General features: G+C 53.4%; 11 protein-coding genes across 11 annotated transcripts; 1 reads left to right on the top strand and 10 right to left on the bottom strand.

Annotated features, from left to right (window-relative positions):
* Nucleotides 1-571: 571 nt before the first annotated feature.
* Nucleotides 572-1,561, bottom strand: CLAFUR5_09670 (uncharacterized protein; the record flags this gene model as incomplete). The annotated part of the gene is made up of 1 exon (XM_047908818.1): nucleotides 572-1,561. One exon carries the CDS (start codon nucleotides 1,559-1,561, stop codon nucleotides 572-574), a length of 990 nt encoding a protein of 329 aa, XP_047766448.1.
* A 1,174-nt stretch (nucleotides 1,562-2,735) lies between these two features.
* On the bottom strand, nucleotides 2,736-3,869 carry CLAFUR5_09669 (uncharacterized protein; the record flags this gene model as incomplete). The annotated part of the gene is made up of 1 exon (XM_047908817.1): nucleotides 2,736-3,869. One exon carries the CDS (start codon nucleotides 3,867-3,869, stop codon nucleotides 2,736-2,738), a length of 1,134 nt encoding a protein of 377 aa, XP_047766527.1.
* Nucleotides 3,870-4,346: 477 nt separating this feature from the next.
* CLAFUR5_09668 (Ankyrin repeat domain-containing protein 50) lies at nucleotides 4,347-6,243 on the bottom strand (the record flags this gene model as incomplete). Its single annotated transcript, XM_047908816.1, has 3 exons — nucleotides 4,347-4,492; nucleotides 4,528-5,273; nucleotides 5,303-6,243. 3 exons carry the CDS (start codon nucleotides 6,241-6,243, stop codon nucleotides 4,347-4,349), a joined length of 1,833 nt encoding a protein of 610 aa, XP_047766799.1.
* Nucleotides 6,244-6,286: 43 nt separating this feature from the next.
* CLAFUR5_09667 (uncharacterized protein) lies at nucleotides 6,287-6,721 on the bottom strand (the record flags this gene model as incomplete). Its single annotated transcript, XM_047908815.1, has 1 exon — nucleotides 6,287-6,721. One exon carries the CDS (start codon nucleotides 6,719-6,721, stop codon nucleotides 6,287-6,289), a length of 435 nt encoding a protein of 144 aa, XP_047766027.1.
* Nucleotides 6,722-6,831: 110 nt separating this feature from the next.
* CLAFUR5_09666 (uncharacterized protein) lies at nucleotides 6,832-7,779 on the bottom strand (the record flags this gene model as incomplete). Its single annotated transcript, XM_047908814.1, has 1 exon — nucleotides 6,832-7,779. The coding sequence occupies one exon, from the start codon at nucleotides 7,777-7,779 to the stop codon at nucleotides 6,832-6,834; it is 948 nt and encodes a 315-aa protein (XP_047766328.1).
* Nucleotides 7,780-8,109: 330 nt separating this feature from the next.
* CLAFUR5_09665 (uncharacterized protein) lies at nucleotides 8,110-8,532 on the bottom strand (the record flags this gene model as incomplete). Its single annotated transcript, XM_047908813.1, has 1 exon — nucleotides 8,110-8,532. One exon carries the CDS (start codon nucleotides 8,530-8,532, stop codon nucleotides 8,110-8,112), a length of 423 nt encoding a protein of 140 aa, XP_047766158.1.
* A 4-nt stretch (nucleotides 8,533-8,536) lies between these two features.
* On the bottom strand, nucleotides 8,537-8,930 carry CLAFUR5_09664 (uncharacterized protein; the record flags this gene model as incomplete). Its single annotated transcript, XM_047908812.1, is given in 2 exon segments — nucleotides 8,537-8,822; nucleotides 8,839-8,930. The coding sequence occupies 2 exon segments, from the start codon at nucleotides 8,928-8,930 to the stop codon at nucleotides 8,537-8,539; spliced, it is 378 nt and encodes a 125-aa protein (XP_047765776.1).
* A 519-nt stretch (nucleotides 8,931-9,449) lies between these two features.
* On the bottom strand, nucleotides 9,450-10,574 carry CLAFUR5_09663 (Mitochondrial carnitine carrier; the record flags this gene model as incomplete). Its single annotated transcript, XM_047908811.1, has 2 exons — nucleotides 9,450-10,012; nucleotides 10,067-10,574. 2 exons carry the CDS (start codon nucleotides 10,572-10,574, stop codon nucleotides 9,450-9,452), a joined length of 1,071 nt encoding a protein of 356 aa, XP_047765804.1.
* A 1,070-nt stretch (nucleotides 10,575-11,644) lies between these two features.
* Nucleotides 11,645-13,081, top strand: CLAFUR5_09662 (uncharacterized protein; the record flags this gene model as incomplete). The annotated part of the gene is made up of 1 exon (XM_047908810.1): nucleotides 11,645-13,081. One exon carries the CDS (start codon nucleotides 11,645-11,647, stop codon nucleotides 13,079-13,081), a length of 1,437 nt encoding a protein of 478 aa, XP_047766331.1.
* A 13-nt stretch (nucleotides 13,082-13,094) lies between these two features.
* CLAFUR5_09661 (uncharacterized protein) lies at nucleotides 13,095-13,830 on the bottom strand (the record flags this gene model as incomplete). The annotated part of the gene is made up of 2 exons (XM_047908809.1): nucleotides 13,095-13,228; nucleotides 13,296-13,830. The coding sequence occupies 2 exons, from the start codon at nucleotides 13,828-13,830 to the stop codon at nucleotides 13,095-13,097; spliced, it is 669 nt and encodes a 222-aa protein (XP_047766329.1).
* A 785-nt stretch (nucleotides 13,831-14,615) lies between these two features.
* CLAFUR5_09660 (uncharacterized protein) lies at nucleotides 14,616-15,794 on the bottom strand (the record flags this gene model as incomplete). Its single annotated transcript, XM_047908808.1, has 2 exons — nucleotides 14,616-14,749; nucleotides 14,810-15,794. The coding sequence occupies 2 exons, from the start codon at nucleotides 15,792-15,794 to the stop codon at nucleotides 14,616-14,618; spliced, it is 1,119 nt and encodes a 372-aa protein (XP_047766330.1).
* Nucleotides 15,795-15,969: the final 175 nt, after the last annotated feature.

Here is a 15,969-nt window from a genome sequence, read left to right as displayed (position 1 = left end):
CTTGTTACTTTCTTCACGCTTGACCGGCCGTCTGGGGTGCAGCTCCCGCCCCCTGTAGCGTGCGAACACAGCTATAGCTACAAAGACAGCTTTGTTTATTACTCCGACTTCTTCCGTAGCTTCGAAGCTATGTAGCTGCAGCTTCGAGCTTCGAGCTTCGAGCTGGGTACACCGAGGTCGAGGTTTGGATTTTGGGTACGCCGAGGTGTCGCTCGAAAGATGATGTGTGTTTGGACGACTGAGGTGATAGCTGATCTGACCTCATCGTAGCCACCGATCGGAGTTATGAAATAGAATGTTTACTACGCTTGACTTCGAGCTTGATTATGGTAGTTTTGCGCTGGCTACTACTACGCGCCTCGATCTGTTCAGCTTTCTGCCGCTCCACTGGGAAGACTGGGTCCTCAGGAGCAGGGTGACAAGGCTGTAGGTGCGGCTCCCTTCCAACCAGCGCCACGATCTTTCCCTCTCTAAACCCCATAGCCTAACCTCTAAACCCAACATCACCTCCCCCATCACAACCTCTCCTCCCCCCTCTCCCTCTCCTCCAAAACCTCCATCGCCTTCTTCTTCAACCCCTGCCACCTCGGCTGGCCCAGCACAGACAACGCCTGAGCCACATTACCCCCCCCCCCCCAATAACCTCATCCGCCCCCTTCTGCACTACACCGGCAATAGGCCGCATCCGAGCCATCGCGCGAGGAAGGAATCGAACACCAGCGCCCGTGATCCCTGCCTCCTCTACCATCTTGACGAGGTCATCGACTTCGCGCTTCAGGGAGATCCAGCGTGCGAGCGCTGCCGTGGGGACTTGGTTTTGAGGCTGTGTAGCGTTTTTGATTGCTTCGAGGACTGTGTCGTCTGGGCAGCCTTGAATGTATAAGTCGGTCCCGGGACCGAGGGAGCGTGTTAGGGGCCAGAGCATAGCGTAGTATTCGAGGGGAGGTGTGGTAGTGGCGGTGGGGCTTTTGAGGCGGACTTCGAGGGTGCGGGTTGTGGATGAGAGCATAGCATAGTTGTCGAGGGGAGTTGTGGTGGCGGTGGGGCTTTTGAGGCGGACTTCGAGGGCGCGGACTGTGGGTGAGAGTGTAGCTGCACTCACTAGAAGGTACAGCATCTGGTTGACTTGCTGCCAGGTCTTGTCTGCAGAGCTCGTCATGTTGATGTAGACCATAATGTAAGTCTTGCCGTCGAAGATCGGCAACATCGCCTCGAGCGCGGCATCGAGGCAAAGCCCTTTGCGTTCTTCGTACATCGGGATAACCACCGCCGGACTGCTATCGAAGCGAATGTCGCACCTTATCCTGCCGGTCTTGATCCTGACGAGGGCCATCTTCTTCGTGTTGGCGGGGAGGATCTTGCTGGCTTCGGAGTAGATCTGCTTGCATGTGACGAGGATCTGGGGTGAAAGGGTCTTACGAGTGACGCCGTTGTGTTGGAGTAATTCTTCGTAGATCTCGAGTCGTAGTTCGATGGGGAGGAGGAGGAGATGGCAGATTCGCGTTCCGCCTCGAATCTTGCCGTTTCTGAGGCGGCTCTTCATTGTGCTGAGGTTGGCCATCTTTTGAGTGTGTTGGAAGGTAGAGATGTTGTTGGGCGTGAGAAGAAATGCGAGGCGTGGAATTGAGTGGCGTGAAGAAGGGAAGCGGCGGGAGTGCACGAGCCACGCGCTAGACTCGAGACCCAGACACTAGTGCGTTTCCCTGTTCACCGTTCTACATACGCTTCGCTACTCACTATCCTCCCATTCTATAGGAGACCTTTGCAGACACTAGCATTTCTGGAGGTCTCCTTCTCTATGACAATTAGCCAGAGTACGGCATCGAGTGACACTTGGCGTTCACATGTACTTCTCATACTCTGGCTGATATGACAAGAGCGTCCTTTGTGTGAAGGTACCTGAGTATTGACGCGCATAACTTCTGTCATTACATTCTGTCCAATGTGCATCTAATCAATCACTGCCGCTGCCAAAACCCCCCTAGTCGTCACCTTCACAGAGCTAATTCAAGAGCCTCCTCAATCTTCGTCACTTTCTCTAGAATCTCCTCGATCTGCTCGTCGCCGAGCTTTTAAGGCTATACGCCATATGAGTGCCTCGGTCTTGATAGTGCTTCGAGGGGAGAAGACACCAGAATCCGATCGTAGTGAAGAGGAAAGGCAGTGCGTAGGTGGTCATGGCTGCCAGAATGCCGCCGAGGGCTTGCGAGGCGTTGAAGATGCAGTCCATACGGGTCCCCGTGCCACAGAATACCTTTATTGAGGTAGAGGTAGTGGTGTTCAGGGGCACAGCGACAGCCACTGGTGTCGGCTCGTACCATCGGTAGCCGAAGGAGTCACATAATCTATATGCTTCCACGATGAGAGAATGTATGTGTAAGTTAGTGAGTTGGGTTCAGTGTGCGAGGATGTTATTGAACACTTGGCTGCTTACAGCAGTGTTATGGGGTTGAAACAGCCGTAGATTTATGAAGGAGTAGAGGTTAAGCACGATATAGCATGATGCTCAATGCATAGATCACCTTCGTACCTTGCATGCATTGAGCTGATAACAACAGAGTCTCTAGCCGCCCTCTGTCCGTACGGCAGCCTTGAAACTGCTCATAGAAGTCACCCCACCCAAAGTGCGCACTCTTTTGCCATTCCCGTATGCCCACAAGTAGCACGCATATTCTCCCTAGAAAGCCCGCCAGCCAGGTCTTCCACGCCGACCAGCCGTCCTGTACCTTCTAACCCTATAGTCGATGTCTCAGCTCTTCGTATTCCAGCCCTTTATCCCATTGATCAACTTCACCGTGAGCCACTTTGAGCTTCTGGCGATAGACGTGCTGCAACTCCCGTTCCTGCGGCCACCCATAAACCTGCGCAGAGGCTCTGCCCAATGTCCAGTCCTCGCACATCTCCAGGTCGTTCTGCTGCTCAGCGTCGCGGTATTGCGGGAGATTCCTGGAGACCCCTTCACTCTCAATCTCGCGCTCGATGTTTCTTAGCTTCCAACTCAGCTCAGAGGAGATTCTGCTCGTGTGTGCGCCATCTACCGTCTCTTCACTAGCAGTGTCGAGGAGTGGGCGTGCCATCAGACTGATACGCCTGTATTCCTTGACGGTGTTGAACGTGGTAGAAGCTAGGCGAGATGGGTTCGGTTTGTTGTTAAGCAGAAACTTCCCGCGGACGTACGCCTCCACCCATCTCAGGCCGTGAACGTCCTCATCTTTTTCGAGATCGCCGGTTATATATATGCACAATCTTGCTGGCATTTTGACCAAAGAATACCACATGCGAATGAGATCGTCGCTTCGAGCCCTGAACTTGTTGCCCTTAGTGACACAGATGTAGAGTTCTTCTGTCTTGGCGTCGGTCGTATTGAGAAAGCAGGCGAGGGCGTAGAGAAAGTGCGTTGTAGTGTCAACGCAGATCACCTCGAGCGAAACATTGATCCGATGGAACCTCAGAAGGATCTGTGGAAGGAGATCGTAGATGTCACCCACTGAGGGAAAACGATCGTAATGTCCTTGGCGTCTTGACCCATGTAGGTAACCCTCAAAGTCACCAGAGATTCCGAGCGTGAAGGTTGTCTCAGGTGTTCCGAGGAACAATCCCATCTCGCGCAAGGGCTTGCCAATCATTTCTGGACTCCACCACAGCGTCTGCGGAGTTTTGACATCCATTGAGGAATCGCTATCCTCGAACCTGATCTCCTTCGCTTCTATGTAGACTTGCCGACAGACCCGTAGTAAGGAAACTGCAGCCAGGCAGCCATTGGCGCCATCGTGGAACAGGGCCTCGTCGTACACTCTGTTCCTCAATTCAGCGGGCAGCTCGAGGAATGGAAAGATGTTGCGACCGCGACTGCTCGGTGCGGTAGCCATTGCGAGGTCGTTCGGCGCCTGTGTGGCCCTCTGTAGGAAGGCGATTCTGTGAAGGTGACTCAATGTTGTTGTTGACAGAAGTCTTTGTTGGTCATGAAAGAAATGTAGTCGAGCAAGAAAGATGGATCCGACTTTGTGTTTTGCGAGACACGCTAAGGGAATCTCAGTGGACCGTGCCCACCACTTCGTGTTAGTGAGCTGGAGAATCACGTGCAACTTAGAGCGCTTGCCTCCCTGTCCAGTAAGATCATAGTGTTGCATACGTAGCACGATGGCCGGTGAATGAGCATGGAATGCACTCTTTCCTTAAGTCTTCACCTCCACCACCGCTCCAGCTACCGCACCCTCGCCGGGAGCATCCTCCTCCTTCGCAGCAACATCCTTCACCGCACTAATCTCCTTCTTCTCAAAGTGAGCTCTGAAATCCGTCTCCACCTCGGCTATAGAGTAGAGCCCGATGACCGGAAACAATCTCCCTCACACATTCTTGAAGAAGTCCATCTCAATCTTCTCGCCATTCTTCGTGACCCACATCGTATTCGCCTCCAAATCAACGCCACAGCCAAACGTATCACCCGGCTCGCATCGTAATTCATCACGCTCTTCAACCTCACCGCTACTAGCTTAGAATGTGCCATCGTCGGTATGGTATGCCTACGAGCGCGCATGGGGAGCGTGCTGACTCGGTTCCCAGCCAGGAAAACTTCAAGCTGCGGCTCCCAACGTACAGAAGCCGATGGCAAGCTCTGGGTATGTGGCCTCTCTGGGTATGTGGCCTGTTCGACACCATCCATCTTCTTCGATGTCACTTCGAAGTAGTACGACTTGAGGTCACCTCGAAGCGGTTTGTCAGTCGAGATGGCAGTAGGAGGAATGTCTGTGGAGGAGCACTTCAGTACTGTGCCTGTGGCATCGACCTCGACGTGCGCAGGCATATTGACCCAGCGTGTTGGCAATGTCTCTACTCTAGCCGAATCGACCCTCTGCAGGAATTTCTCTGCGTCGGTGTGTCCGAACCCTTTTGCGAGCATGAGTGATGTCCAGCCAAAGTCATCAGGCTTTGTGAGATCGGCCTGAAGATGATGAAGCTTCTCAAGAATGCGCTTGCTCCCATTTGCAGCAGCTGATGAGTGCAGATCACGGTCGTTGACAGCGGAAGTAGGGTCCTTGTCAACCAACAATTCGATCGTGTCTTCGAAGTGCTGTTGTCCCGACAGAACCCATCGTGCGCAGGCAAGCTCGAGTGCAGTCTTTCCGTCTTTATCCTTGATAGTGGCGTCTGCTCCATGTTCGAGAAGAAGTCGAACGGAACCAACCTGACCCCAATAAGCCGCAGCGTGAAGTGCAGTCCGACCTTTGCGAAGATCTGCTTGCTCGATGGTCAGTCGACGCTCGACATCGTCGCTGCGTCAAATCCGAGGCATGCGAAGAACAGCGGTGTGCGATCATGCTTGTCGAGAATATTCGGGTCAGCTTTCCACTTCAGAAGCGTCTTTACGCAATCTGTGTATCCCGACCAGGCTGCTTGATGTAACGCTCTTCGGCCGTAGTCGTTCGGGTCATCGATGTCTGTAACACTAAGGAGGATCACTTCCATCGCTGCGTGGTCCCCAGCGATGCTAGCTTCGTACAGAGGACGTTCTGAATCCTTGTCCTCGACATTGACATTAGCGCCACGATCGATGAAGCTGGCCAGTATATCTGCAGGTACCTCTCGCCTGCTCATGAGCACGTGTAGCGGCGTCTCACCAGCCTCATCCTTTGCATTGATATCGGCATGATTACCGTTGACGTCGTCCTTCAACAGCAGGTCCAGTACTTTGACATCTTCAGCGGTATCTGCAAAGTAGTGGAGGACTGACCAGCCGTTCACTTTGTCGATGGTGTCGAGCTTGGCGCCATGTCGAACGAACAGTTCCATACACTCGTAGGACGGCAGCGTCCACAGCCAGGAGTGGACAGCCGGCATGCGTTTGTCGGTTTCCGCGTTGGAGTCGGCACCTCTCTGCAGTAGCAACTCCAGAATCTCCTTGCTGCCTTCGCCTTTTGCCGCCGCCTGTAGGACTGTCCTGTCGTTGGAGATCTCCTCGAGGCTTTCGCCACGATCCAGCAAATGTTCCGTCCAACTTGGCAGTGCTAAAAACGCGGCGATATGAAGCGGCTTCCACGTTCCACGATCCCAAGGCAAGCCCAAGTGTTCATCTACTTCTCGATGGTTGAAAAGCAAAGCTTGGCATTTGGCAAAGTCCTCTGTTCGCTCGTAAACAAGGCGGTCTAGCAAATCGAAAAGGACCTTCCATCTGGGATTATTGACCCTCTCCTCGCGTGTCCATAGGGATTCGGCTCGTTTGATATGGTCGTACCAATGAGGCATCTCGTATCGGAACCAGGGTGCTAACCACGCGACCAGATCTAAACTAGCTGTCAGGGACCGCAGTGCTGATCTTGAATATATCAGGACTCCGATCTTCGTCATCGGCACTATCATCCGCGTCGTCCTGTGCCTCTTCCACTGACACGGATGTCGCGCTCGATGTGGCATCTTGCGTTTCGGCATTGCTCGATGCGGCGGACTCATGCTGCTCACTGTCAGTCGAAGCGCCAGTGACGTCTGTTGGTGTTGTGGATGTCGCTTCTGGCTCGTTGGCCTGGGCCACGTCGTTGTCGGCACTCTTGTCTTCAGTGCTTGGTAGCTCGACTTTGCCCTTATCCTCAGGACTTGATTTCTCTGCTATAGGCCACGGATAGTATCGTTTCCAGAACAACGGATTGCAAAGGGTTTGCACACATGTGATCGCCAGTTCGAGGTGTGCTTCCTTTTCAGAAAAGCTCAGACTTTGTGGCGAGGCCATGTTCAGCTTGCAGTGCTCACAGGGAGAGAAGCAGCAAGTCGTCGCACGAGCAAGGCTGTCTGTCGATCGAAGGCAGAATTATTTGATCTATGCTGCGTCCTTTAAGCCCACTACGGTCTGGTCGAAGTCGTGTTCCAGAAGGTGAGGAAGGAGCTTCCAGCTGTGCTAAGCTGCTGCATCTGCAGTTCTGATGCGTGGGATCGTTTTGGGTCATCCTCTTTAACCGCACTGAGGTCTTCCTCGCTTAGCTGGCCAAGGTATGTACCATTGAATGCTTCCATGATTTCCAGAGCCTTGACAGGACCGTAGGTGAATAAGGTCCAGGACAGAGCGGTACGCAGGAGGGCTTGGTAATTGGGTGGCAAAGAACGTACTGCTTGCACATAAGTCTCGTCCATACCATGTGGTAAATCATCAAGGCGCTCAGACAGCGGACCCTGGAATGGTTCCCGTATAAAAGGGACTGCAACCTGATCAACGTATCTGAATATTGGTCCGGCTCGACGCAGGATGGCATCCTTGGCTTCCGACACTTGTGCTTCGTTCCATCCGGATAGGTTTCCTAGCTCTGCGGTAATCTTTTGTTCTATATCGGGCTGGTTGTAGTCTCCAACATCTATAGAGAGGTCATTGCTTGCCAGCTCTCGATATACGCTGAAAACGGAAGCTCCAGCCAAGATGCGAAGGGGCTTCTGCTTGGGGTCATCAACTTTAGTGCGCTTGATCGCATCTTGAAGTTCATCGAAGAGAGTACGCTGATCCTCATCACTCATGCGATCGATGTCGTCCAATACAATGATGACTTCTTGTTTGAGCTCTGCAGAAAGTCTTGATAAAGCCTCGCCCAGTTCTGGCATAGAATCGTCACGCTTGTTGTTCTGCTTCACTTTACTGACTTTGTTCTTCTTGGGGTTATCGAAGATCTTATTGCACGTATCGAGGAGTATTGGATTCGTCTCGTCCTGCGAGGCCAGCTCGAACAGCTGGTAGATGATGGTGTTCCTCACGCGATTGACGCTCTGCGGAGAATCGTCACCCGTCTCGCCGCTGTTGGTCATACCACAGGAGAGGTATTGGACGGCTCGCGTTGTAGATGATTCTGCTTCAAGCTCGTTGAAGATAGACGCTAGAGGTATGGATTTGCCGACACCTTCTGCGCCTGTGATGCACAGGTCGTTGCTGATTTCTGACTTCAGCCAACTTTCGTAAACATCATGGCTGGTGAGCCAAGAACAGGTGCCTTCCAGTTGACGATCCAAGATCCTCTGCAGATGACCTCTGGATTTCTCCAATGGTTGCAATTGCATTGATCTCCTCGAATCTTTGCGTTGCCCGGTCCCACTGCGATCGTGGTTTCAAGCCCGCTTTGATGTCATTCAACTGACTCTTCAAGTCCTCCTGGAGAGCGAGTTGAGAACTGATGAACTCTTCCGAGACTTTCTGAAAGTTCTTGACGCTTGAACATTGGCTCGGATGGCCTCCGCAGCTTCTGTGACTTCGCCAAGTTGCCTTGCTGTCCGGTCCTGGAAGGCACCTTCGCTTGCCTCGAGAACCTTCAACTTCTGACTGCGCAATCGTTCGGTGCGAGCTGTGAACTTGCTAAGCTCCTGGCCTGTCAGGTCTTTCAAAGCATGACGAAGTCGTGCTAGGCCACTTGCTTCCAGGTAGCGATGAATCGAATATGCAAGCTCAAGCATTGCAACGTATGCTTCGGTAATATCCTTGTACAGCTTGTTAAGCAGCTCAGATGGCTGGAAATCCTTCTTCTGTCTTTCGTCGTAAAGCCTATCGTAGTGGGTGGTCAAGATCATCATCTCAGTCATATCTTGAAGCCCGCTTCCAAATAGACCGTAGAGCGCGTAAGTTGTTCTGAATTGCTCCGAGGCCGAGACTGATAGCGAACCAGGCAGTGGCTACAGATTCCGGTGCCTTGGTCATCACGAAGTCGCCGACCTGGACGAAGGTGTGTATATTGTCGAGGATGTTGCTGATCCATGATGGATCAATCTTTTTGCCGCCAATCTTTGCTTGACCGTATTTCTGACCCGCGTCGTCTTTGAGTGCGAGTCCACTTTGACGAGCATCAGTGGGACTTCCATTGCTTGAGGAATGCATACATTCTCTGCTGATCCTTATTGTCCTTGACGCGACTTTGTGCCGCTCTCTTGAAGTCAGAAAGGCCTGCCTGGTACAGACTTGGCTGGGCCATATCGAACGACAGCCAACACACCTATAGCAAATGGTCCATCAACTGCATACTGTCTCGTAGCACCAGTGCGACTGCCCCTCGAATTTGACTCCTTCACACCGCATCTCGGGAGAGCTTTGGCAGCGCTGTGCGTGAGCTGGCGTAAGTTCCAGGGAAAGCCTCTTGAAGGTGCTTAATCGTGACAAGCTGGCTTGCGGCTGTGGTCACTGGGCAATCCGCCTTGGCTGTCAATGAATCAATGTGATAGACGGGTTCCTGTGTTCACGCGACATGAGTAGGCGGGAGTAAGGTATGGGAAGTGAAAGATGACGGAAGTAGGGCAAGAGCGAATTGGTCGAAACACGAGATGAACGCGGTGGAACGCGTCTTGATCAAAATTCATCAAATCTTGATGAAACATCAGCTAAAGTTGCATACAGGTACTGGGCCTCTCCCACACCTCTCACACCTCGGGATGCTTCAGTGCACTACAGCTCGTGATGTCCGCGGTGCATGTTCTCGCTATCGCCATCTCATAGCTTAGAACACCTTGTTCATCGCTTGATGTGCCAGCTCCACACCCAAGAACGTCGCCGCATTGGCAGGAACAGCTCTCGCCATAGCTGGCCCAACACCCGGGAAGAAGGCCTTCACACCTCCTCTTCCATATAGCTCCTTTATACAAGCACTGATACTCTGATTGCCCTCTGCGCTCTGCAACCGACTCTTCACCGTATCCACAGGGAACACAGCAGTCCACATAGCCACACCTGCCGCACCACCGGCCGCCATAATCGCCGTCAGACTTAGCTGCCCTGGCTTGCCCGTCTCGGGGTCTTTGGGTGTGAGTCGACGCTTGATCACCTCGTATGTTGCGAAGTATGCTGCCGAGCCGGGACCGTCGCGGGCGAGGGTCATGAAGGAGCCGCGGTAGACGCTGCGGATTCCACCTTCTTTGTAGAGTTGGCGAACGACGTCCATGCCGCCGGAGTAGCGAGGTTTCTCGCCCGGTTTGAGCTCTTTCTGGCCTTGGATCTGGAGGATGATCTTTACGCGTTCGAAGGGGGCGGTGATGAGGGTCATGGGGATGGCGGAGAAGAAGCCTGAAGACTGTTGTCAGTATGGACATGAAGGTCTGAAGGGCTTTGTTGACTCACCGGCGCTGCACACCTGGCCCACGCTGTACTGTCCGTTCTCAACGGCCGAGAAGTTCTCCACCAGCTGCTTGCCCACACCGTATGCCCAGAAGTTCACAGCGAACATAGGCGTCACTCCCACCAGCGGTGCACTCACACCAGCGTAGAGTCCTCTCACTGCTCCTTCTCGTGCGACTGTCTTCCTCACTACGTCCATAGCTCCATTGTAGACTCCCTTCTCGGCTGTTTGTAACCGCACCTTGACCAGATCGAACGGGTGTCCGACGACCACAGCACAGATACCTCCGACGCCTCCTGCGACGAAGTCTCGTAGTGACTGGAAGCTCTTCTTCGCTGCTTGGTCCACGACTTCCTTGACCTCTTCTGTTGACTCGGGGACTTTGTCGTATGCATGTTGGAGCTGTTGTTGTGCCTGTTCTTTCACCTGGTCGGCGGAAGGTATCTGTTGTTTGAGAGGTTCTACGTTGCCCTTCGCTGCTTGCTTAACGTTCTCTGTGGTGTTCGTCATGCTGGGCAATGCCAGTCGTGTGGCTGGTTCGTTTCTGGTTGCCGAAGTCGGAGGAGCTTCGTGTTGGACGTGTGGAGGGAGATGAATCTGAGGGACAAGCAGTCAAAGACTCAGAACTTACGCACTCATCGTGAACAAGTGAGGAAATTGTGAGACCAACAGCTCTACAAGAAAATTGGTATGCATGTGCACGCTAGCTCTAGCACATTGCCTTGCCGTGGCAGACGCAGACGGGAGCTCGTCAACTCAGCCGAGGTCGAAGCTCTCTTCCGGTGATCCTCGCCAAGCACTTTCATCCGGTCCGTACCGTTGCTTGCCATGCCATCGCATTGTGTTTGAGCAATGGATGTCTAATAAGATAGATGGCTGAACTGACGACTACCAGATCGCCCATGAGATTCAATGCGAAGAGCTCGGCCCAATGACCTCCATGCTGCGCACCCGGAGACGCCCAAGCATACCATCGACCTGTAAGAGTGTGGATAGCGACTATCGCTCGAAATTGGTAGGGAAACTGCTACCTCCATCGTATCCTCTCAAGTGGAAGTGTTATCTACACCCCGGAGGTGCGGCGTATGGTAACAGTTGTTGGCCTAGACAGAGACACGCGTGTGGAAAGAGCTTGGTTGTATCCGTCCACTGTCTCTCAATGCAATATCCCTACACACACACAGCAGAATGGGATCCAATGTTGTGCTTCGGCACCTGAGACATCATATCTCCATTGTTGTGCTGTTCAATTGGACAAGATCCACTAACAGCACATCCCAAAATGGACCACCAAGAGAATGTGCAGCGAGCTTCGGGGTTCCGTAAAGGTGGCTGCAGGAGACCTGCATGCAACCGCCTTGTTCTAGCTAGGTCATGCTCGAGCTGGACGAACATTAGCCTTGTGCAACCTCGCGAAGCACCACGTGGCTGACCTCCTCTCACACAAAGCGAACCGAAGTTGATGGCATGATGTATCAAAATACGGACAGCATGGGGCACCTCGCGTGGCAGGAGACACTCTTCTGGGCATATAGCTCCGCTCGAAGTACGTGCTGCATCCCTTTGCCATAGCATCAAACATGTCTCAAGAGCTGACGATCAAATGTGACTTCAAAGACGACGAACATGGCATCGGTTCAGCCCTTTCGTGGGCATCGATCGGACTCGCGGTACTGACTGCCATCTTCCAGGGCTTGGTCACTGCCCTGGCTTTCATGACAGAGTCGTCTTCACGATGGACGTTTCGATTCCGCCTTGCACTTTTCGAGCACATCTGGTGGACATTCGTGTCCTTTCTGCTCCTGGTCTCTCTCTCTATGAGTGTAGTAGCCTTCACTGGCGGCGAAGGAGGTGATCCAGTGTCGGTGCTCGCGCTATCTTCTGCAACTTTTCTGGCGGTGGTCCAGTATTCAGTCCCAGCCTGGCAGCATCGCTCGTACACCGCAGTGAGATGGCACGCATGGACCGGAGACAGCAGGACCACTGTCAAACGACAGTTCATCAGCTTTTGTGGTGATGCAGCCCTCTGGAAACAGCTTTACCGTCGCTTCCGAGACAAGATCTCACGACTTCAGCCAACACCATCGGACTACTACGGCTGGCGGCTATGGTCTGCGCAAGGCCTTCTGATAGACCCCACGGACCTGTTCCGAGTGTTGAAGGATCCAGACGTGGCCTTCGAGGACGCAGAGAAACACCCTCCTCCAGTTGGCATTTACCAAAGTGCGGACGCGAACTCGGTCACGGTCTCGCTTCGATGGGGTCGTGACCAGGACTTCAGTCGAAGGGTCTCCCGAGCCATAGCCAGCATGCCTCTATGTCTCCTACGATCCAGTCCCACCACTGCAGAAGGCTACGATGGAAGAGGTCTGACGACAGCCATGGGGATACTTGGCCGCAACAAAGGCCTGCAACCCTGGAAACTGGTCTTCAAGGCAACATCAGGGACGACAAGCGACATGGAGAACCTATCGACCTGGGCTCCGCGTCCAGCAAAAGTTCTTCGAAGCTTTTACTCTCAGACGATGGACACGCAGTATCAAGGCCTAGGCCAAGAATATGTCAGCGCGGCAGTAGAGCTTGCCCTACTCATGGCCGATATGCCTAGTGCGGCAGTCATCCAATGGCTAAGTCTTGGATTGGAGCATCAGTCTCTAAGCATGAACCACTGGCTAGCAAATACTGCCCTCGCGACCGCGACACCAGATGAGCGTAACGCCACTTTGTCAGCGCATTATGAGTCAAGCTATGTCTCCATGATCATATCGCTCAATGCTATGAGGATGGCGCCCAAGGCAGATGACATGATGTATGCCCAGGAAACCTGCAGACCAGACCTCATCTGTACTGCGTTGCTTATGAAAGCTCGCGGTCTTCCTGAGCCTAGCTGGTGGAGGAACTCCGATGCGAGAGATCTGGTGACTAAGGAGATGGATTCCTTGTCTCCTGACTTCGACTGGAAGACGTCTGCTGCGAAGCTCCTGGGTTTGCAGGATTGGCCGCAGGATCTCGACTGAGTGGGAGATGACTTCAAGCTCGGGTGCTGGCGATAGCAGCCACCTCCACTTTGAACTGCTGGACCTTCTTTTCCTTGAGCTGGCGCCACTCTATTTGCTTCCTCTCTTCTGCCGTAATGGGGAATCCACCTGGAAACTCGAGATGACCTGTGGGAAGAAAACCTGTCAGCCGCGACTTCCTCGTTGGGAGGCGTAGCCCTCCAAAAGGACCTACCGAACTGGCTATTCTGGACAAGATTCCAACCGTCGATCATGTAGCCTTTTCGATACTCTTTCTTGACTACATCGACGACATCACCAAAGAGCACGCCGGTCTCTCTCTCAATCATGAATCTGCCCGCCGTAAATACCGTTGGATTTCTTCCGCAGAGGTTGCGTACGTTCTTGTCTCCACTAATCATCTCGACGACCACCTCGCGGACCGGAGGATCAGCCAGCTGCATGTTGCGGCATGTGGCCCGGGCCGCAAGATCGTTCATGCGCTCGTCCAGCAAGGTGTAGACGCGATCTAAGGCGCAGGTAATGGCGGAATCTGCGCCGGCCAGGGCGTGGAATCGAGCTGAGTGATAGAACCGAGCTGCGTAAGCGCCTTCTGGTGGCTCACCGAAGTAGCCTTGCGGCCGCGCGAAGAATGGCTTGCGAGTCAGCAGAAGAGGGTTGATGTAGTAGATCTCGCGTTCGCCGATATGTCGACTACGATCGGCGACGTTGACCCTGGCGTACTTCATGGCATCATCGTTATCGTGCATGAAGTGTGGTCCGACCCAAGTCCAGGTAATCGGTGTGGTGTTTGGATTGGGACGCTGCCATAGGGCTTGCTGGACGGATGGATGGCGATGTCTTGATAACGGTGTTGAAGAATTTGCAAACGTGTGAGATTGTGATGAGCTGCTTCGCTGTGAGGTGCGCAAACACGTTCTCCATCAGCTCGACAGTATTGAGGACCGCCTGTGTCGCAGGTTTGATAGCACGTGCGCTCTCGACGTTAGCACCTAACTTCGACAGGACCTCCGGCTGGTTGGCTGGCCGGAAGACCGGTGTGAGGGCAGAAAGAGAATGCATGGTGGTGGTGTTGGTGGTGGTGCGGTCGAGTGTGTGTGGTGTGCAGGGTAAGGAAAGTGTGTGGAGAGGTTGGTGATGGAATTTGTATACACGCGGATTGGGCGCCACTAGCCGCGCAACTGCATTTGGTACAGACGGCCAAGCTCATGCGAGGCTGCCTGGCCCTTACTAGCACATGATCAAAGACCTCAAACGCGGATACTGGACTCGAAGGCTACTCGAAAATCCTCGGACCAGCTCGGACGACTTTGGGTGTACAGTAGCGGTATCACGTGGCTGTGGGCTACTACAGAACTCTCGTGCTATCCCTTGCACCTTCACTATGGAAGCATCTAAGGGCGCATAATTCAACGCTTATGATTTTCTGGCCAAAGGATCATCTTCCAGTCTTCCGTCTTCGTGTCGAATACTCTTCCAGGGAGTCTCATGAAGATCAGAACAGCCATACGATCTCTGCTAAAGATGAACTGCGTCAATCACGAGCGCCAACAAGAGCCGCCATCTCTTCCTTGAACTTTTGGATCTTCGTGGTCTTCTCGAGATCCACCTTGTACTCCCGCATCTCCGTTTCAGTGATCGGGAAGCCACCTGGTAATTCGAGATGGCCTGCAGAAAGGGTCTGTTAGCTCAGGACATCGACACGCTTCAAGACTAGATCTGACTTACTGAGAACGTCGCCACTCAGACCGTTGCTGCGACTGGTGCCCCTGTTACCTCCAGATCCTCCCTTCAGCACTTCGACCACGTCTCTGAACAACATACCTGCTTCCTTCTCGATTGTACACCGCTCCAGCTTCCTGTTCATGAGCCTAGGCATCCCGTTCATGTCCATTTGAACGAAACTGCTGCACTCTGCGGAGACCACGACGATGATCTTGCACACAGGTGGGTCAGTAAGCTGCATACTGGGGCATGTGGCATATGGTGGGAGCTGCTGTATCTTTGCGCCGTCCATTCGCGTGAGGACGTGGTTGGTAGCGTTGTCGATGTTACGCTTGGCGAAACTCAAGCGTACGGCGAAAGCTCGTGGTAGCGGCTTGGTCAGGAAGTGCAAGGTGGGCGGTCTGGGATCTGTTACCGGGAGTCGGAGAAGGAGAGGGTTGATTGCGTATATTTTGCGCTCCTCCTGCTGGGTGGCGGGATTGGCGTTGGCAAAGTCTTTGGCATCCTGGTCCGCCAGGATTTTCGAGCCATCCCAGATCCAGCTGCTCGGGGTGGTGTTGGACGATGCGCGCTGCCACAGGGCCAGTTGAACGGTGGGACTTGTCTTGAGGATGGAGTCGAATTGCTTGCATGTCCGGCCGATCTTGAGCAGCTGATCGGGAGGGAGTTGAACGAGTACTCTTTCAATAAGCTCGACGGTCGTGGTGACTTCCTGCATCGCATTTGCTTTCGGTTCGGGATCCTCGCTGTTCTCTGTGTCGTTCGACTGGCGTAGTGGTCGGATCGGCGGGTCGTGAGTTGACGACATGGCTGGATACGTGCTGCATCTATTATCAGAGATGCGATGGCCACGCTGACGGCAGGCGAAGCAGCGTCCTTCTCGCATAAGCTGACTCCTCAGGTTCTCATCGAGTCCTGTGCGGTACATGGGAGTTCCAAGCCGAGCACTATTCATGCCATCGTTTAACTGCTCGGGGCGGTCGCACATTTTGGTACTGAGCGTGGTGACAGTCGTATTTGCTTTAGCAGTCACACGAAGTTTATAACCTTGGTGTTAGTAGATTATCAGATGGAACCGTGCCGTACGGGAAGAGAGATCGCGCTTCTTCAAAAATGGTGTATAGTAATTGCTGCGGGGCGTGAAGCACCCGCCAAGACTCATG

This window comes from Fulvia fulva, chromosome 9 (genome assembly GCF_020509005.1).
Source record: "Fulvia fulva chromosome 9, complete sequence".
In the NCBI taxonomy this organism is placed as follows: Eukaryota; Fungi; Ascomycota; class Dothideomycetes; order Mycosphaerellales; family Mycosphaerellaceae; genus Fulvia; species Fulvia fulva.
The sequence above is the reverse complement of the archived record's forward strand: the minus strand, read 5'-3'. Positions and strand labels throughout refer to the sequence as shown.